Raw genomic sequence first — 22821 nt, 5'->3', positions numbered from 1 at the left:
TGTAGCATTAGTTTTTCCCACTCTGTTCTTTCCAGGGTTTTGAGTTGAGTTTGTAATGACATGACACGACACCACCATCGCGCCAAGCTAATTCTCATTCGGCCCCACTGTCTGCAGAGGAATGTTTACGTGGTGTTGATTATTAATATGACACAAGGGGCGTCGAGGGCTCGGAGTTAATGTATGCAAACACAGAGCAATCACATGCACACGCTTTCACACACTATCTGTTAATTATCAGCTCTGACTTAATATATTCCTTAGAAATGTTAGATGTGATTATTAGTTTGAGTCTTATCACAAAACCCTATTTGAGGCTGATCTATTACACGACTGATTGAAATTCACTTTTCATTCATTTTTAAATGTTATTCATATCACAGCTGTAAGGCGAGAGTGCATGTGGTTTCTTTACATAGTCTAATCGGTGACTATTTGTTGTATAGTTGTCTCTTAGTCATCATCCTTGATTCTTTAAAGTCCTAGTAATATTCATTAATAATTCATACATTTTTTTAAAACTGCTTTCACACCTTAAAATTGGTATTTTTGTAGTACTCAAAATAATTTGTGCCTCGAAGGCCTAACTGAAGGTCTGCAAAACATCACGTGTGCATCTCCGATAGTGAAGTAGTTTAAGCTATTGGATAAGCTACAATTCTTTACCTTTGTGACTTAGTAAGAAAGACTAAACAAACAAAAACAAAACGTGATATTCACATGAGGAAATATTATACATTATTCCACAATATTACATAATATTTACATTTTGAATATTGAGAAATATTTGTTTTACTTGTCAGTCCATAAATAATTGTTTAAAATTATGATTTCAGTTATAACTAAAAAAAATTATATATATTTTTTTCTTTTTCCATAATTACCATGTATTGGAATTTATTTGCATTTAAATGAATATTATAATTTTTTTCAATTTTTATTTATTTATTTTTTTTGTCAGACAACTTTGAGGGACAAACGAGCACTTATCATAGCATGTTTTTTTGTAGAGTGGTTGTGTATGGGTCTAACCTTGGTGCTGCCGGGCCGTTCTGTCACCCGCTCAGTCAGCCAGAGGGAGGGAGCTGCCCCCTGCATTCAAATGGACACAGCAGCAGCTCATACAGCAGTGAATGTCAGCCAAAGTCATGTGTATGTGATCAAGCCAAACTCTTAGTGGAAATTGTACATGCACTGTGACTGGGAGCGTGCTCGGAGTGACGATGTTCCTGTTAATGCTTCAGGCTGTGTACTTAGTATGTTGATGCTCTTAAACAGGCGGGTCTGTACATGAACTTTAAATGAGCCCAAAAGGTGACACGTTACATAGTTGATTTTTATTTTTATTTTTTTTTCTGTTGAAATCAACACACTCAAACTCCCAATATGAATATAATAATAATAATAATAATAATAATAATAATAATAATAATAATAATAATAATACCAATAATAATAATAATAATACCAATAATAATAATAATAATACCAATAATAATAATAATAATACCAATAATAATAATAATAATACCAATAATAATAATAATAATACCAATAATAATAATAATAATACCAATAATAATAATAATAATACCAATAATAATACTAAAAATTGAGAGTAATATTGAGTAAAAATGTTTGGATGGAGTTGTTGGGTTGGGATTTCTTTAGCCTTAATATCAAATGTAGCTCTAGTCAGTTAATTATCCCAGGGACCCAGTTGTCCCAGTTGTCTGCCTATTTTCAATGTACATCCCATTTCACCGTTTCGTTCCCTGTTAAATCCTTTTGTGATATAAACTAAGAAGTTATATTCTAAATAGTAGTAAATATTAAAAATATTTCTGTTGTGTTGAAAATTTATAGATGTATGCCATTTACCATGAATTCAATAATTCATATTTCTTCCCCAAAAGAAGTCATAAAACTGAGATTCAGATAGCCCTGTCATATAGCAGTTTGGGGCAGAGCCATTTCGGAGCATTACCACCTCCATAATGAGATCACAGATCGCTTTTATCTTGTGTTACTGGATTGTTTTTCGCTCTGCTGTCGACATACCATCTGTTTCGGGGACAATGGCCTATCTGCTTCCTTGAATTACCTATCATCTCTTATCATATGGCCGATTATTGCATATTTCCCTCTAAAGACTGTAGTTTCCTCTTTGTTTTGGTCGCTCGCTGAGACAATATTACTTTTCGCATCGTAGATCTCAAATTGAGCGATGACTTTTATGAGAGTTTTTACTGTTTAGAAACTGTTCCTTTCCAAACGCTAATGTTTTATTCAGGCGCATCTATCCATCCTGCAATTTGGCCTATATCCTAAAGCTCATTAATTTCAACAGTTTTTTGGAAGCTTATGGTAGCAAAAAACGCATTTATTTTACACAGTTAAAAGTATAAACATTGCTCAAAGTGGCAGAAAGCAGTGCTTTGTCTTGGCCTTGTATCGGTTTGTGTATCTGACGTTAGGACTTTACTGGTAAAGACTGAGGTGGACAGAGCTATTTGTTAAGACAACAGGGTGCTGAGGCTGCGGGGGCGGGACACGATGCGCACAGGGTTCAGATTTTTGTCGACCCAGACTTTCATTGTATTGTGTTTTTGTGTGTGTGTGTGTGTTGCCAAGAGACCAGGACACTGCAGTGGGTCTGTGGTTGTCTGTCACCTTCATACTCAGATGCAGCCACACATATCAAGCCAGTGCGAGCAGAAAAATAAGGAAAACCCAGCAAGATGTTTAAAAAAGACATGTATATCATTACTTGACATTCTGTCCATAGTAAACTGGAATATTTATCTAAAATGGCTTATAGAAACTGGGCCCTTTTGACTTTTTTTTTGACTTTCTGTTCAAAACCAACTGCTGGGCCCTGCCTCTCGACGTTGGCTTCTCATCGCAGCAAACAGCAGACTTTGATTGTGTTTTTATCTCTCTGGGTGGGAAAAGTGGGTAGGTGAAAACAGAAATTTTCTTGGCACTTAAGCTTCAAATTTAGGACAATACACGATTACTCAAACGTGCATGAATCAACAAATATACAACCATAGTTAAAAGTCTATTTTACAATCATAAATTCCGTTTAAGGAGAGCAAGAAAATAAATTGTCAATGTCAAACTAACTCGCTAATTTGTACTATAACCACAGCTTTCTGTAAGGCAAGGCAAGGCAAGGCGAGTTTATTTGTATAGCACAATTCGCACTAAAGTAATTCAAAGTGCTTTACAGAATAAGAAAGAGATTAAAATCTGTAAGGGTCCAGAGCAGACGTAGTGTGCACTGCTAGAGAATAATCATCATACTGCACAGTTTATTCATTTTTCACAGAGATTGATTGTTTGGGCTGAACACCTTTTCATCAGTTTAATTACTTGGTATGTTATTTTGAATTTGACTTGTAACTAGAGTGAGGTTAAAAAAACAAGGTCACTATTGTCTACTATTAGTCTGTGTGAGGGTATTGTTGAGACTTTTACTCTTGTATCATGTTGTTCCTGCTTGGGCTGGTACCTCCTCAGATCCACCTCTTTGTAATTACTTCACTCCAACAGTGTACAGCGGCTCCTATTAGCTCCACTTGATGCTACCGCTGTATCTGCTCATAAGACAGTAGACATGTAGAAATGTTTTTTTTTCCTGTAATGTTTTTTATCTAGTCTTATCTCTGTGTGTTTGTCGTGCGCGAGTGCATTAGCTCAAGTTCTTCATCATGTAAATTGCCCAAAGGTGAATTTATGGAAATGAGAAAATTGCTGGTATGGTGCATATATGATGTATTCCCACTATTGTATCCTACATGAGTCGGTTAGAAAATAACTTGGAAGGTAGTGGCTATGAAGCTAAAGTCATTTTTTTTTTCACTGCAATTTAAATGTATTTTTCAGTGTTCATCGCTATATACAACATACACACACGTAACAAATATAAACACATGCGCATTTACACACTTCATGCATACTACATACACAGGTGTACACTTTCATTTACATATATATGCCAATGTATAAGTGACGCTGAAAAATATGGACACCCTAGGAAGTTAAGCACACTCATAGAAGGGGGTCCATCCCCACTGTGCAGGTAACAATTTAAATGTGACTACCATTATTGCCTATCTGTACATGACACTTGTTTTTTTTATTCATGAATGTATTTTAAATGTCATTTTGCACTATTAAATCTCATGTTGTATAGTAGTAGAAATATAATTGGAACAGTAGAGCCATACTGTGTAATGTATAAAGTTTGCCTGGTGCCGTTTGTATGTGATTTAATCAAAGCAAACACAGTAGGCGACAAAACAGCACAGACCTGTAGTCTCTCTCTTCTCTTTTGTGTTAGTGCAACATAATGAAACATGGAACATTCCTTTGTTCTGTGTGAGGCTCAGACAATGTAAAAGTCACCACCTACCCCTGCTTTATATTTATACATGAAAGTGAAGAGTAGGTGTACAGTATGCAGAGAAAGTAATTACCTTTTCCATGTATGACTGCGTGTAACCTTGCCCAGGTCCTCATTATCATTTCTCTGTTACAAATATTAATCTTAACACTGGTTATAGTTCACATGTTCATTCTGTTTATATCAACCTGGGGTGGAAATGACCCATGAGCAAAATCATAAGCCTATCTGACTTTGGTTACTCTGTGACCTATAACCTTTCACTGTCCACCCACATCTGTACCGCCACAAGCGTCTGCTATAGTAAGACTGTCCACAGTTATAGTCATCAGTATGGTACTCACCACCCAGTCAGTGTATGAGTGAACCCACGTTTTGTCTGCGTCAGCCATCTTGATTCTCTTGCTGGATAGGAGCCAGGCAGAGGTTAAAAGGGCATTCATTTTAACGCTTGTACTTATTGCAGTTCTTTGGGGTTCCCACGCATCATGGAAAACCTGGAAAATAGTTGAGCAATTGCCCAATCATAAAAATGCCTATGTCAGCCCCCAAGATTGGACACAAGCCAAAGGTGAAGAAGTCATAAGTTTTAGTGCTTGTAGTTGCACTTGTTCATACTACAGACTTAATACAGCTCATTGAAAACTTCATAAAATAGATACTTCACAATTATATAAATTGTTGAAATTCACAAAATCATAAACTCAAAACCTGGTTTTCAATCTTGTTTTATTACTGTTTTGTCATCTATGTTATGTTATAATGTTGTTTCCTCATCAAAAACATAGCTGGAGTTTTGTTTCATTTGCACAAGTTTAACACACAAACCCAGCATATTTATTGCCTGACCACCCAGTCCCTTCAACCGGACAATAGACGGTGAAAGTCCTCCATTAAAAAATTCTGATTGGTTAATCCACCTGTCAGTCACGGCGTCTGAAATGTGGAGACGGCATACGGCTCCAGATCCACACACTTGTGGTTTAGACTGTTCTTTTCAAACTGAAATCACTCTGTTCCACCTTGTGATGTCATGTAGCAACAAAGGAAGTGCCCCACTGTGTTTTTAAACTCCATACCCCTTCACTAGAATCATTTGAATGATTTCAGCCCTGGAATTGCCGATCTCTAATGCACTAAAGGTAAAATGTAGATGTTAACTTGAAAACTGCTGCTTCATGACATCACAAGGTGGAACAGAGCATTTTGAGCTTTGGAGATGTCGACAAACTAATAATAAAGGATTACTCAAGTGTGTGTGAATGAAACCAAACACAACCCTAGGTGTGTTTTGAGGTGGTAACAACATTTTAGCTTGACTTAAAGCTCATAAGAGTTCATTCTACTTAATATAGGACCTTTAACTAAAGCTTAGAGTGTTGGGACAAACAAATTTGTACAATCATTTTAAATTTCCGAGTTAAATGGTACAAGACTGCAATCCTTACGATATTGTACAGTCCAGCTGAGTTTTAGTTGTAAATGTATGTGCATAAAATTGTAACATTATCATAAAAAAACAGAATATCGTCTTTTTTTTATCATTTTCAATCTATTTACAATTCCAGCTGAACAAATGTCTCATGGAATATAATTTTTCCTTGTCTCAATGCCACTTCTCCACACTTGCCATCACAAACTGTGCCTCGTTCTCTGCATATTTGGCCAAGATGCCAATATTAGGCAGTGTAAGATCATTAGTGTAAGTTAATATCATCTAAAGTTCCTCTCTCTTTCCTCTCTGCTCTGATATGTCACTGTGATGCATTCCCTGTTAACGAGCTTCTCTTGTTTATGCGTTTACAGCAAGTGATAATTAAACTGTAGAGAGAGAGAGAGGGATGATGTGTTCTCTTCTCACCCGATACAAACTGGAAAATATACACCTGCCAGTGCATTACAAAATTATCCCTCAATAATTTAAGAACATAATGCAACATAACTATATTCAATCTGGCACAGGTCTGCAACATTTCCATGTGATGTTTATCCTTGTTAGGCCATGTATGCTTAGAGCACATAAAAAATATTTTAATGATCACAGTTGGCAAATTATAAACCCTGCTATTTTTGAAGCAACATAATGTCACACTGTTACCGTGTCAAACTCTAATTCAGTATTCAGGAAAAGACTTGATGCTCGATACCAATTTCAGTTCCACAATAATTATTGCATCGGCCTTATACAGAATCATACAAGTTACTGCTGGGGTTCAGATGACATCACAATATTCTACAGGCCAATAATTTTTCATACAGATGTGGGACAGTTAAAACTAATGTTGTTAAAATGCATTTTTGTTATAAAACAAGACGTTTAATGGGTATAGTCACCAATAGAAATCATTGGTTAACCTGATGATTTCTATTTGTGAATGAACTTTTTAGATATTTCATGGCTAAGCACATGAAATAAGGAAATTTGACTCCATCTGGGAGTATGACATCATCATATTCTCGAATCTGAAAAGCACCAATGCTCCAACCCCAGTGAACAGACTGACAGGTGTCTCTTACGTGTTTATTTCAGCATTGCACCTCAACCTATGTTTTCAGTGATTATCACTGTATTAATGCATATAGTCTTGTCAGCCAGAACAAAGTGTGTGAGAAAAGGATGCTACAGTTGCCTCCTAACAGGCTCCTCTGACAGCTCTATAATTATGGATGTGTTATTATGTGTGACTGTGGGCATGAGTGTCACAGGGCTGATGACTGCGAAATAGGATGCTGCTGCATACTGAGAAATAATGTGGAGGTTTTGTTATGTAAAATAGAATTAAACAAGCATTTATCAAGAGGCAGAATGGAGAACAATGCTGTCATAGTTAGATTGCCAGTGTGTATTATCCATTTTTGTAATGTTGGCAGTCGACGAAAATGTAAAGAAAAGGTATAGAGGGAAAACAACACTTTAAATGTTGCAAAATAATGACGTTGAAATGCTTGATACTGTACCATTGTTGGCTCACTCTCATTATGTATTTCAATAGGGGAGTCCAGAGTCCTCAATGCACTCCAACATTGGGGCTTGGTCCATCCTTCCATCCATTTTCTTTCACTTCTCTGGGGGCTATACATGTATGTCTATAGTGAAATGTTCTGCACTTACCATGGAGACGCAAAGCATGAATTGGCAAAGAGTCAGAAAAGTTTAGAGATAGTCTGAAAGCTCAATAAAAAATACAAAATGGATTATTTTACAACACATATTGATCGATATGAGCGCTCATGGACCGTTTTAGGAGTTTGATTTTCAACAAAAATATTTGACTAACTGAAAAACTGTTGGCTAATGGTAGCTAGCGTTTGACTATAATTTTATGTGTGAGAGACTTGTGTAACAGCATAAATGAGCTCATCTGTTGTACTTCGATCTAAGTCAGTTCTTTATTGTCAGATTGCATTAAAACAAAGCTCAGATTAAAGTCTAATTTGAGTCGCAGAGTTCCAGACCGAGCAGTACTTACAGTTTGCATCACACCCCCGGGAAATGTTGACGGTATCCGCAGCAAAGTATCAATAATGTGCATCTGACAAAAGCCACACAAAATGCATAAAGAATAAGAGAATGCTATTTTACAGTCTACTGTCTGTCCACTGGCAGTTGAATAAAATGAAATATTCATAACACATCAAAAGGCATTGTATAATGAGTAAACCATGTTTGTTTTTACAGTATGTTTTGCTTATTATTCCTTCAACGAATAAAAAAGTTATAAAAGGTTCCTGTCCCTGTAGACAGTAATAAGATAGTGATGAAATGTGTTCCACAGTGATATATTTAGATTGAGCCTCAAGCATCAATATTAAATACACTATAGAAGACTAATTGCAGGATGTCATTACTTTAAAATGTATCCAGTCAGATATGTAGCCTAATAGCGTGTAACAGTGATTACTTACTCCAGCTCATTCCGAGTTTGATGTGATGTTCCTGATGACAATTCTCTCAAGAAGGATAATTACCTCTTTTTCTTAATGCTACACTGGAGTGATAGTAAGATAGAAGATAGAAACTACCTGAAGATCAAACAATTTATACAGCCGCAAATATATCTGGGATTTGTACAGTATTGAAAAGTATGTATAAGACATAATTGGACATTAATATAAAAAGGTGCACTATGTAATGTTTCTGGTGGACGATCTGCTACCTGTTTCTCTCCATGACGATGTTACTGCTGTGCCTAAAACATTCTACAGTATGGCATTAAACTTTTCCATCTCCATGGAGACAATCAAATGATGCCAAGTTACAGTTGTCATATCTGTGTGGAGGCGGACCCATTCACAGGAAGAATGCATTTTTCCAGTAAATTTTTGACCCCTAAAACAACCATCATGAAGTAAGTGATACATGCAAGTTAATACTGAAAAAAGGAAAACTAACAAAACATTTCCATGGAGACATGTAGGTGGCACCACCAGAAAAGTTGCATATAGTTATGGTTACGTAACAGACTGAAAAATCTGCGTTTTCTCAAAATGCAGTATAAACAGCCCCTTACTCTATCAGTAGTTGGCAAACCTTTATGTAATTTCAAATATAAAATCCTTTGAGATCATTTAGTCTCTAGAAACCATATACGAGAGATAGACTGCTGCAGCAAGAAATCAGCCACATTCTCAGTATGCCTTAAAGAGGTACAAAATGTCACACTTCAAAACCTTTCCAGTCACCTCACATCAACATAATCACATATTTTGAAGATTTTCACAGTTGTACTAAAATGTTGTAATTGTTTTGTCAGAATCCGTGCATCGCCACATGCACCAGTACGAGGTGGAGTACCTACAGTTTGCTTTCCGCTGGATGAACAACCTCCTGATGAGAGAGCTGCCTCTGCGCTGCACTATCCGACTATGGGACACCTACCAGGTACGGGCCCATTCAACACATTCACAGTGGAGTTTTACCACCACTGAGAGGGGGGCTGCTTTCTGTAATGGGCCTGTCTCTCTGCGTGGGATTCCTCAAAATGGGGGATGTTCTCTGATAATGACATCCATGATTGCCTCTAAAGTGTTGTGTTTGTAGTTCCCACTGTTAAACACCAGCCAAGCCAAATAACAGAACTCATAATCCAGATGTGTTTAAACAGGGAATAAAACTGGGACTTGTAATAAATACATTTTTAAAAAGCTAACAAAATTCTAGGGCTGCACAATTTCGGGAACAAGATGAAATGGGTTTAAAAAGAGATTTGAAATTTACTATGGTTAGGAATCTGAAGTTCACATTTTAAACATTTCCCTGAGAATTTACTCAGGAGATAAGGTTGAAATGTCATCTGCTAATAACTAATCCTTTTGTTCCCTTTTCGTATTAATATTTTTGTTTGCACAGGACATTGCATTCTGAATATCGAGGGTCTCCACACTGTAGCTTGGGAACTACCAGTACCACTCCACGCAGTAGTTATTAAGTTCACAATGGATGACCCCGGACCTAAATTACTAGATAAAAGTGATTTTTTTTTTTTACATTGTGATAAATGATGAAGCCTTATGTTTTATTATTGTCAGCGTTTTGACAGAAGATGTTTTCAAAATTAGGCTTTAGATTCCAATGAAAATGCTCATAACCACTATCTATCAGAATCAGAATGCCTTTGTAGTCATTTCACAGACTGCACAATGAAATTTCAAAAGCCTCTCCACAGTGGTTCTCAGTTAACGACACACGCGCCGGACGTAATAATTTAGTAGAACAGATAATAAATTGTTAAGAAAAAATGTAGTTTGCAATATGTGTTTTGTTTTTGCCTGAAAGGAAAAGGGTTGATTTCTTTTGTCTATATAACACTGTATTATTTGACCTCAAGCTGTGAAGGTTAGCCAAAGAACAAGCCATTACCTTTCATGAGTTAATAGCTTGAACATGTACCCTTGATCTATACTCCTGAAACTTAATCTTTATCACTGCAAGACAAAAACCTTAACAGATTCATTTTTCCTCTCTTGAACTGCAATCGTAGCTCTTTTCTTAGTATTTATGCTCACTTCAAGGTCCCTTTTTGTGTTTTCCGTGTTCAAAAGCATTGTAATTGTGTCTGTAACTCATCTTAAACTGCTCTTTCACAAGCACACAGGGTTTAATAGGCAGTCGGACACTTACACCACATAGTTAACCTCCGTCGGCTTTGTCAATAACATCTAATGCCCGCTATTGATCGAACAGTGTGTGTCCAAACGCACTGTGTCTGTGAGAAGCCAGCCAGAGGAAAGTATATTGGATTTTCCTGTTGCTGCAGAGGTCAGGGAGGGCTGTTTTAGCATTTGAAAAGGTGTGCAAGAAAGAGGAGTGGAGGAATTGAATGTTAAATGGTCTTTCCTGTTTCATATAGAGAAAAACAGTCCCTATTTACGTCAGAGTGTGGTCGAACGGAAGCCATTAAAGTCTCTCACTCACTTTTCCATGACAACAGCACACAGTTATTCATACATGCATGCATTTAGACTTGGAGAAATTGAAAGTGTACACAGAACGAAATTTCAGAAAATTCAGAGTAGGGAAGGTATATCAGTATACCTTATTGGGCAATATCGAAGAGATTTCACCGATATAGGTACTGTCCAATATTTGCCCATGGTTCATTCCCAGGTTGTCCTCAGTACATCAGATCCGCCTTTTTGAACCGACTAATGAGTAAAAATGGAAATAGAGGAGTAATTAGACTAATATGAACCAATTTTATAATCCAGATCAATACATTTTTACAAAAGTGAGAAGTTTGTTTGTGATATTTGCGTGCCTTGCTATGGATTTTAAAAAAGGTAAACATCGATATCGGTTATGAGCCACTGCCAAACATCAGATATTAGCTAAAAAAAAAGTCATATTGGACCATCCCTAATTCTGAGTGGCAGCTATGAGCCTTAGGTGGTTATTTGAGGACCAACTTGGAGACATAAGCATGCAAGTGAAACAGTTTTGATGTTACAAATCATACCAAAATGAGTTTGTAAATGCTCAGAGAGAACCAATGACTTCACCAAACAACCATGACGACCAACAACGTCCACCACTGTCGCGTTTCAACTGTATTAGCTTCAATATGTGGCATACTGCTACTGGTAAAGCAGCATTAATCAGAGTAGCTGCACCATTTTCACGCCTACACTGATTAGCATATGTGCTATTGAGGGAAAGGAGGAAAAAAAACAACACACACACAATACGCGTACATTGATGTGTTAATTGGATAAATGTTGCTTGCGTTTAAATAGAGTACATGGGCCCTTTTTTTACTTATTCCATCAGTATGTTTTAATGAGCCTGAACTGATTTTGAACTTGAAGCAGTGAGACAGATTGTAACTGACAGCAAAAATGTCCACAGTAAAAATAGACCTTTTTTTATGAGGAAAGTTAAAGACTGAAACATCTGCCATACTGATTGTGCTGTTTAAACTATATGCAAGCAAATGGATACATATTTTGATGTCAACTTTGCGTTCTGAAACCTACTAAATCATTTGTAGATGGTAGGAGTAGTTGTTTCACTTTTCCATACCAACCTGCGAATTGTGCCTCTTTTGGATGCATTTGTAGTTTTAACCTCATTGAAAGATTTATCCAACATTAAAAGTGATTCTGGCTCCCGCTGAATTGCCCTCGTTGCCTTAAGTTATGGGAAATGCAGTTTCTCTCCCCAACTCTTGACCTCGCAACAGTTTCTGTGCCCAAATCCATTCATAATTACCACAACTTAATTAAAAGCTTGCGAAATATTCTGACTTAATCATTGCAATTAACCACTGGGCCGCTCCTCTAGGTCTGTGTGTCTGTTCCAATTGTGAGCTGGCAGGGGAAGCACATGACACTGCCTGGAAAATGCTCTTTGATCTATTGGATTTCATTGAGTAAAATGGCTGGAAAAATACTTGGGTTTTAGCTACTCAGATTTGTTCACAAAAGAAATGTCGCTTACAAGGAGTTGGTAACAGTTGTTTCAGTTAGTGTCAGACTTTTTGGGGGGAGCGGTCTAGTTATTTACCATTTCAAACACGGCCATGGAGCTGTCAGTTTTGTTTTTGGTAACAAATGCACATACTATTCTGCAACCATTCATAATTCAGTAACATTTGTTGCAAGTGAGATTTTATTTCTCTTTTCCCTTGCAAATAATTGTTGATAAAATCCTCCTTTTTTTTTTTTTATTTATGTATTTTTGCACATTTTTCAAAGGCCCTGTCTCATGGCTTTATTCATTACCTCATCTACAGTGTTTACAGCTTGTCCAGTTTGACCTCTGTGGGCACATATAGAGAGGAATATAATGTTTTTTAAAGCAGGGGATCACATACAGTGGAGTTTGCTGCAACCTGGGGGTATACACTGATTTCATATGCTCTATAAAGATAATTTGATTCTATTCCTCTTCAAAGTATGTCCGCCCTTTTCAGTAAGATGGACAATGCAGGGGGTAATATTAGCATTTGAAAGATCACCAATGCACACCAGACTGTTTAGTAATCTGTCTGCACCAAATGTGTAGCCACAGTTTTGAATGTTATTGAAAACGACAATGTGCTAGTTTAAGCAAATTGCAAATCTGACAATGTACATCATATGACCAGACATCAGTTTTATTTCCATTTTGATCAAATATTTAGCTCTATCTTGGTAAGTAGACCTGTCACGATAACAAATTTTGAAGCACAATATATTGCTACAGAGAAATATTGCGATAAACGATGATATTGAAACTATTTTGTCACTAATTAAGATTTAAATAATACAAGCTAATCCAAGATCATCCAAGAATTTTTCATTAAAAGACATAAGATGCAACAAATATGTAGCAGAATGTTACAATAATCAGACATAAAAGGGACTTATTTACCCCTACACAGCTCAAATCTCGTCGTATTGCAACAAAAATCCTCAAAAACTCACTTTTGTAATGGAAAAGTACTCACAATAAATACTGAGGCCCAAAATATATAGTTTTAGCTGTCATATATTGAACGATAAATTGATATCGTAAGTACTGTGACAGACCTAGTGCTAAGTGTGCAGTCTAGTGTATTCTCCTGCATCTAAATTACAATGTACTGTCAATAGTAAATTTAAAAAAAAGGTGTTTCTTTGCTTAGAACTTCATACAGTTATCTGACCTTGTTTTGTGTGCTGCAGATGAACAGATTGTCCTGTTGAGGCCTCCGTACTCTTGGCGATTATAAACAGGAAGTCTTTGGCCTCTTGCTCCATGCCTGTGTGGATGTGTGTGTCTGGTTCCTCTGGGCGTTTTAACCTGAGTGTTGTAAGTCTCCGCTGTGGGCTTCTCTCCACGGTGCTGCCATCTGTTCAGTTCCTCCAATAGTAGACAGCTCTCCCTCTGTCTCACAGCATCTATGCACCACCTTTCACACTATTTGTGCTGTGTAACTTCAGGCAACAAGATATTGCATATCAAATGCAATGTGGTCATTTTCTGACATTTTAGGGAAGGTTAGTTATGGGTCAAGGAAGAAATGTTCCCAGAAAGAGGTGTAGACAGTTGTTGGAGAATTTCTACAAGCAAACAACTAAAGAATAAAATGAACTAAGAAGTTGTTTTGAATCAAAGAGTATGATTTATTAAAGCAATTGTGCACATAATGACAGAGCGTCGTCTTGAGCTTGACCCTGGGCTGTGTCAATGTCAGTACATACAGCGTATTTATAACATACAGAAGAATTCCATGAACCAGAAAACCAGTTTAGATCTGTTGAAGGAGCACAAAACTAAAACACTTCTTGGGACATAGGAGAAGCAGAACAAAAAGAGGTTTTTTTTTTTTTGTTTTTTTTTCTTAATTGAAAATTAGGACTTTAGGACTGTAATGATTAATCCATTCATCATGACAAGTTGACTACTAAAATAATCATAATCTTATTTCACTAATTGTTAATCTTGTTTTAACATTTCTTTGATTAAAAATGTATTTTTAAAAAATCTAAATGTACGTTAGAAATACAAAAAATAAATAAAATAAAACAATAAAAAACTCTGACTAGTCGAATACTACTGTTAGATGCATCACTAAACACCAATACCAATAATGTATAAAAGACAGAAAAAAAAGACACATAAAAGACAGTCCAAAGTGCTTTTAATTTAAAAGTGCACCGGTTATTTTTTTCTGGTGAGAGGGAGCTTGGCCACCTGCTTGTCTCTATGGAGATGTTATGTTCGCTGTTATTTGGCTCGAGGACTTCTTCTACTTTCCTTGATGGAGATAAATAAGTTTAATGCCATAAGATCTCCAAGCCAATAGACCCTACAGCAGAAAGTCATAATAGTGCACCTGGTACATACATTTGAAACTTTTTCTTCGGAAATCATTGTCCATATTTCTTTTACATTAGAATATGCACTGATTTTTGCACGTTACTGTTGCTGGTTTCTGTATATTTCCTGTGTTTTTACACACAGTGAATGGGTAACCATAAATCCAAAAAACCGTGGCAAGCACCAGTGGAGTCACCATTCTTTCACACACACCTCTGCGCTGTCTGACAGGGACCAAATTATCCCCGAAGCGTGGAGCATGAAATTAGCCTTAGCTCGCTGTGGCAGCATTAGCACGCCTGTTAACGGGATTCGGTGACATTTCCAGACTCAGTAACATGGTAGATTTCCAGGCAGAAGCCCAGATTGACCAAGCAAAAAGCTGTTCTCCATTGTTAATAAGCACGTGAGGCTGAACATTTGTTGAGGAAATGTATAATTGCAACCTCTCAAATTATAATTGTTTTTAATTGTTTACTGTTATGTACAATCAAAGCAATGGTGTTAACTTATGCTTGCGTGGTTTATGGATAACGACTATCATTACATTAGCTATGCACGTCAAAGGCCCTGATTTGTTCAGTTTTGAAACAGTGAAAATTAGATCTAGTTCAACTATTAGCAGTGATCCAACTTCTTCACTTTTGTAACATTCCATCTTCACTGGGATCTTTCACTTTAAAGGGGCAAAGCTAAATTAGAGGTTCACAGTGTTAGTAACAACAACTAGCCTACTGATTTCCTGGTTCATGATACAAATGCTTTATAGTTAGACAAAGCAAGCACATTACTGTCTTATATACTGATTTTTTTCTATCACATGGGGGGAAAAAATCTGGTACAAAAATATTTAGTTTGGGTCAAAACTTAATTCAAGTTTTAACACTGCGAAGAGGGTAATGTAGAAAATAATACTACCACGCTCTTATAAATGTTTTGTGAAAAGGGCGGTGAGTGTAGGTATAATAATAATAATCATAATCATAATTTTTATATAGTGCTTTTCAAAATATGTATACTTTTATTTTATGTAAATTGGAAAAAATGCCAAAATCTGCCCTACATTGATTGATTTGATTTTATTGTTTCTTTCTTACAAAAAATCCCGAGCCCTTTAACAAAATACAATAGGCCAGTTGCCAGACGTGTGCTACAAACACCACTCTCATTTAAACAAACTCATCTGCCGCTTCTTCCAGGCTTTACAAAGAAATCAAGCTGACTTATAAACATTAGAATTAAACAACCATTTCATCTTGTTGTCGTCATTACACCAGAACCAGAACATATCAGTGCATTGGGTGAACATTTCATCAAATAAAGGATTTCTAAATTCATCATAAAACGGACAATACAACAAAAAATGAGCTTCACTTTCCGCTTCTCCCAATTTACAAAGGTATTTTTTTATTTACTACAAAAGCTATCAACCTTAAGCTTTCAACAGAGCTCATCGGTTGCTCATAATAATCAAAAATATGCAATGCCCGTATCGCCCGCTCTCTAATTGTATGCATAAATCTTCCTTTTGCTTGCCCACCGCTTCAGCCTGTGCTACTTCTTGGTTCCTCCGCTCTATATATTACCACACAACCACTGTATTGAGATGTACTGCTTTGTAAATGCATTGTAGCAGACAGTTGCATTCTTTGAGCTTCGATCCTTTGACAGCTTTGTAAAATCAAACAGATGAGTGTTGCAGTGAAGTTAAACCCAAAGTGACTTGACTTGAGTGCGAGTGCTGCTGAATAAGAAAAGCAGTTGTCTTTGGGGAAGTGGCCCCTCTCACACTGTCTGGCTCTCCTGTCTTCTGTCTGTGGTAATGACTGGCCCCTGGTCACGGCAAACAATACCCCGAATCCCCACAGACCGGACCAGGCTACCCCCTTTCTGAATAGATTTCGCAAATTCACACATAGAGAAAGCGAGTCATTTTAAAAGAACTTTCGGTGAGGATTTTTTAGGCTGCTACTTAAATTGTTGTACAGGTATCATCAGAATAATGCATTTGTCTTAGTTAGTGTATCGCTGGTGCATCCTTACTATGATGGAGGGGTACCATGTGTTTGTCTCCACGGAGATATTATTATTTTGCCTGAAATGTCCCATAGTATGGCATTAAACGTATCTTTTATTTAACAAATTACAAATGCAATTCTAATAAATGTCTTGGAAAACATGCATTCTTACTGTTATCTAGCCACAAATTTGATCTGTTAGCATCACCTGCTTGTCTCCTTTAGAACAGGATTCTCAAACTCACGGCCCTGGGGCAAATTGTGGCCCACGAGACAGTATTTTGTGGCCCGCGGGACAATATGAAAGTTTAATGTTTAATGTGTGTGGAGTTACCGTGTTGCGTGTAGAAGCTTCCTCCAAATCTGTAAACCCAAAACGCACGTGTCACTCGCGCTGTGGTCGGCTGTTTGTACTCCCGTCACAAAAGATTCAACAAATAACAATGTATATCCATAAAATCCACAAGAATTGGCATATTTTCTCATGTATGTTGAACGCAGCGGTGACGTTTGAGATTATTTTAACTAAGATTTTTTAAAAAGCTTTTTTTGTGGAATACCCGATGCGGCCCAACCTCACCCAGACTCTGCCTCTTGCGACCCCCAGCTAATTTGAGTTTGAGACCCCTGCTTTAGAACATTCTAGGCAAAGTTACATCGTGCACCTTTAAGCTAAAAATCATTCATTCTTACCATGAGTGGAGTCCCCTTTCCACTGATCTGTCTGTAACTTGACCAGGATGCATCACCTTAATAGTAATATTCATAGAAGTATACAGATTTTAATTTGTAGATCACAGCCAGTATGCCATGAGACAATGTACTAACTACTCTATATTTTACATGTGAAAAACGACCGTAAAAAACATAACATTTCCTCCCATGCTGCCATTTCTCCACTTTTATTGTTTTTCATTTGATCTCTGTGTGAAGTCTACATTAAAACTTCAACAGAGTAAACATTTATCACCGAGTTAATGTACTGAAATAAATGAATATTGCTTCTCATTTCCTTAGCGTTATATCGTCTCTGTAGTTGGCATACAATTAATTGCCATCACCAGTATATATATACCCCCTGTATGTATCGCCCACACACAGTATCTTTTCAGTGGCACTTCAAATAAACAGGTTTCATCAGTTCAACCTGCAGACAATAGCTTTAAAAAGATTAAGCCGGAGTTGAAAAAATATTTATACATCAAGATTAAAGTTTGCGTCTGAGAAGATGACACAACAAATCTTAAAGTTATCTCACAATTGAGTGTGGGGTAGTGTACTGTTACTGTTACTGGGCGATGTGTAGCTTTATATTATAATAGAAAGGACAACGCATTTAGCTCGCACCGTCATCGTTTTACCAGTGTGTTTGAGTTTGGCAAGTTACTTTTTTTTTTACATAACCATCACAATGATCAAATATTAATGAGTGAAAAGTGGGGGGTGGGGGTTGCTGCTTTGTCATTGCAACTCAAACTGCTGTGCTCGCTGTCTGACTAGTCAAAACCTGTCATCCCAATGAAACTCCTGATGTTTGACTGGCAAAACGATAAGGTGAAAAGGTGACACAAGAAAGCTAACGGAACAGTTAAATACACACGGACGCACAAGCACCCCCCCCCCCCCCCCCCCCCCCACACACACACACACACACACACTAATAGAAACAAAAAGAATGCCACCTCTTGATAATATATGAGATGTAAGTGTAAATGAAAGCAATTACTTATTACGCAAATGTTCCCAGTAGCTCTGTATTATTAATGCATAAGTTAAAGCTTCCCGTAGGGTGCTTACTGTAATCTACATTGTAATTTTGTCCAATGTCTATTCTACATGGACTAAATAGTGTATCTGTTTACTGTAGTAGTGTTTAACTGTTAAGTATAAAATGTTTATTTATTGATTTTTCAAAAGTTTGTTGACAATAGCTGTGTTGTGGCCACAAGAGGTTGGTAAAGGGTGAAATTGGATTACTTTGTGACAGTCTGAGCACTATAAGTAGTAGTCCATTGCTTTAGTTTGTATTCCCTTCTACAAAGTTAACACGCTTTTTGCCTCCCGCCTGTTGCCCCACCTACATCCAGCTTTGATCTGTGCTGCTTGTCAGTCAGGGCATTACTTATCTGAACCAATATGGCCGCACAATGGGCTGGAGCACAGAATGCAGAGAGCAGAGTTAGAGACAGGTTTGACTGAGTCACCTTCAGTTCCACAGCAAACTTTGTAAATCATAATGATGTGGGCCCTGGAGGCAGGGGGCAGCAGCAGGGGGCATGGGACAGGGGAGGGGCGAGATGGTGCACACAGGGACAAAAGGTCAGATATACCACAGTCGCTCTGTAGCAGGTATTTTTATTTAGACTGAAATATGGAAATGGCTTTTAAAGTTGTTTAAAGGACATTCAGTGGGGAAAATGATGTCACATCTTCTGTTATCGTTTTGATTGTATGGACATGAAACAAATGTTGATGAGTTTCTTTAAAAAGGGGGCGCAGTGGGTGGGAAAATATACTGGAGTATTTGTAAGTAGCTGATCAAGGTTGGCTGATGATGAAACCACACCAGTAATAGGAGCACATTGATCAAAATAAACAATACATCAAGTAATGAAGTTCTTGAAAGTAGAGTTTAGTCAAAACTAAACCAGGCATCAATACTTTTCAAGTGACCTTTAAGGTGTTGATTCCCTGGTGTTCCTGCCCTTAAAGCAGAAGTATCTAACTTTTTGGCTTTTTCAGCAAACAGTAAAGTGGAAAAACAGCACTTTGTGACAAAATGAGACAGCTGTACACTGTCTGCAGCTAATGACACTGTCTACAGCTAATGATAGAGTATTTTTATTTCCCATCAACCCAGAAGTAAGACTCTGATTGGCTGTGCTTCAATGCGCCACCCTAGTTTCACTTCATCTTCTAAAAAAATTGTCCACAATCACGAGAGACACGAAAGTTCTTTTCACTGATGTTTACTGTGGGTTTTACTTCTTCATCACAGTTCACACCATAGAACTAGCAAACACATAAACACACAAAACACACAAGACTGCATATGAACGCATGGAAAATATACATAGCACTTTGGCCTGCTAGTAAACAAACTGGTGAACTGAAAACTTTATATTTTTCTTCTCAATTGCTTCTTAAATAGTGCTCTGTCGGGTTTGACTTTGCATTAGTGTAAAAAAGGCTGAACCGGAAAACAGGAAGTAGTTTTTGCGACCGTAAACTAGGCTTATGATAAACTAAACATTTCAACAAATCAAATAACTCACACTTCACCGTGATTGGTTAATCTAGCTGTCACTCAGAGCCTTACAGATGGTGACCAGTAGGAGGACTGGGCTGGAAAGTGTCTGTATTTGAGCACAGAGCTGCATCTATTAGAAAATTAATGAATCACGATATGGAGATATTCCCAAAATATCAGATCGTCACAGGAATCGAAGCATGATTCATTTTTTATCATGTGGCCCAGCCCTACAATGCTTAAACTGGCTCCCATATGAAGAGCGTTCATATGCGAGTCATAGCCCCTTGTGTTGTGTCTGTCTCTGTGTATTTGCTTGCTTTTGCTGTTTGTATTGGAGTTGCAAGGTTAGACCAACAAGCCAATCACCTGCCAGTTTACAACTCTCCTCCTGCCACGCTCCACTGTTCACAAACAAGCGTCCCGCATCTCCCCATCACCTCCCCGTACTGCCATTATTCAGCTCACACTCTATTAAAGTATTTTCTAAATTGATGCCCATACGTAAGTGAAATAAGCTACCTCAGTTTGTCTTCCAAACAACAAAGGAACAGTTAATGCGTTTTTTGATTCATGCGTTCTTAAGAGTGGCTTTCGGTTTAATCTCTCCTTTTTATTGTTAATCTGTTTACATCTTTTTCCTGGAGGCATATTCAATTATCACAGTGGAGAGGCAGTTTCTGTTAATTCCTGTGGAGTTATGTGTCCAGCTCTCTGTCAGACTCAAATGAGAATGAGACCCAACTATTCCTTTTTTTTTTTTGTGAATAGTGTGTGTGGTGTGGTGGTGTATTTATCACCTTGTGGGAATTTAAATCTGCATATGCACTAACTTTATGGCGACATGCTGCCCTAACCGGAACACAAGTCACATCCACGAGAGAAATCCTTCACTATTAGATCAACCACATAGTTAAATCACAAATGTATTTAGGTTAAAGTTAGGATTTAGATTAGATAAGTAGTAAGGGTCCATTATGAATGCAGGTCACACACAAAAAGATAGCATTACCTATATCAGTGGAAAGTAAGGATTTCAAAGCCCCATTATCTCAAATGGAGCTTCTTGTGAACAACATAGAACCAAGTAAAAACAGGATTCATCTGTCCTCCTCAAATAAACAATCTTCCTGTAATGTAATGTAATAAACAATACATATTACTTTTTCTTAATTAATGTGTTTATATTTAAAAACTCTACTCAAATTAAATCAACTTATGAAAGGATTAATAAAAGAAATTCACCTTGATATAACTTGTTTCCATATGAGCTGGTATCTTTAACACTCTTTTACATCATAAGATTGCGTTCCACATGCTTGGAGTGGGTTCTATAGAAAACGTGCACATAAGTTCATTGTAGTCCAAAGTGTATCATCTTTTCCTCCCACACCCCACAATCCCCTCTCACTTTAATTAGGGCACATTTTAATTGCATTGATTTGAACCTCCATGTGAAAGATCCCACTCCCACACCACTGTATGGTAAGGTGTAGACAGGTTATCACAGAGGTCACAGGGCTCTTAAGTGTGCTGTCAAAGAAACTAGTAATTATCCCACTTGCAATACAAAAGAACAATGGACCCCTTTGTTTTGCTCTCCACATTTAACACACAAAGTGGAAGATAATAATGTCTTTGATTTTTCTTTTATCCTTGCTGAGTTGTAGCTATAAGCATCATGTACTGGGTTTGTCTGTAGGTCGGTCTAATGCAGTGAAAGTTGATCCAAAGTGTTGCTGTAAGTGTGAAAATGCTGTCAAAAACAACCTTAGATGCTAATCGATACTAAAACATGTTTTAAAACTAGATGGTAGATATGTAGAAAGATGAAAACAATAAAAATACAAATGACAACTTGTTTCAAAATGGTCTTGATCTGAATTAGAACCAGTTTTGGACAACTCGCTAATATTTTCTTATACACAGATGAGATTGAATGAGATCAAATTGCTGCAAGCTGCATATAAATACTCAAAAGTCCCTCGTTTATAGAAAACTGGACAAACTATTGTTTACTTTTTTAAGAATTGTCCTGAGATTCATCCCATGATTCACAGTAGTCTTGTATCGATTTGTTCAGTTTTTCCAGTCTCTAGTCTCTCTTCGCTGCCTACAGCCATCACTCACCATGTTTATTTGTGTTTGTGTCATTAGGCTGAACCAGAGGGCTTCTCCCACTTCCACCTGTACGTCTGCGCGGCCTTCCTGGTGCGATGGCGGAAAGAGATCCTAGAAGAGAGAGATTTTCAGGTACCACGCACACGCCTCCACACTGTTCCTACCTGCTCTCCTCAGACGAAATATCCATAGAAAAAGAAACAACAAAGTACAAAGCGCCAAAGTAAACAATACACCTTTGCTGCATCCGGTATCAGTGTTCACTAAACCAGCGAGACCTCAGCCTATATTTACAACAAACTTATTTTTTTTTCTGTTTCGAATGGGAAGTTGGATAAACGTTTAAACCAAAGCTATAAAAGATGAAAAGACGACGTGTGTGGGTTTCCTGATGTGATGAATTATGATCTTTTCCTTGAAGCTTCCCTGCGTGAACTGGAAACTACCGCCCCAACAAATGACATGATAAAGATACTAGCACGAATTTATTTAATACAAATAAACCGCAGTTATCGTGTTTACGCTCATATAACTATTATTTGAGATTTTTACTTCTTAATTTGCACAAACAATTACTTCGATGACCAGACAATGGTCCCTGCCCCCCAGACTGGGAACCACTGCTTTAGAGAGTACTAGTTCTTTTGTGCTTAGTTTAGGCAAAGGTTAGTTGAAATTCAGATATTACTTTTGCTTACTTTTTTATGTAGTATAGTTCACGTTGTTCTTTTTCCAGTTC

General features: G+C 37.3%; 1 protein-coding gene across 3 annotated transcripts in view; it reads left to right on the top strand.

The window, feature by feature from the left end:
* The window catches only part of tbc1d22a (TBC1 domain family, member 22a), a 126378-nt gene that overhangs the window by 76402 nt on the left and 27155 nt on the right, over nt 1-22821 (top strand). For all 3 annotated transcript variants that reach the window (XM_033989780.2, XM_055231505.1, XM_033989781.2), the window contains 2 exons: nt 9166-9293; nt 22119-22214. In XM_033989780.2, coding sequence (XP_033845671.1) covers nt 9166-9293; nt 22119-22214 — 224 coding nt within the window. The remainder of the gene's footprint in view (nt 1-9165; nt 9294-22118; nt 22215-22821) is intronic.

The sequence above is a fragment of the Periophthalmus magnuspinnatus genome, chromosome 23, assembly GCF_009829125.3.
Source record: "Periophthalmus magnuspinnatus isolate fPerMag1 chromosome 23, fPerMag1.2.pri, whole genome shotgun sequence".
Lineage (NCBI taxonomy): Eukaryota > Metazoa > Chordata > Actinopteri > Gobiiformes > Gobiidae > Periophthalmus > Periophthalmus magnuspinnatus.
Note: the sequence above shows the minus strand (reverse complement) of the source record. Positions and strands in the feature narration are given on the sequence as shown.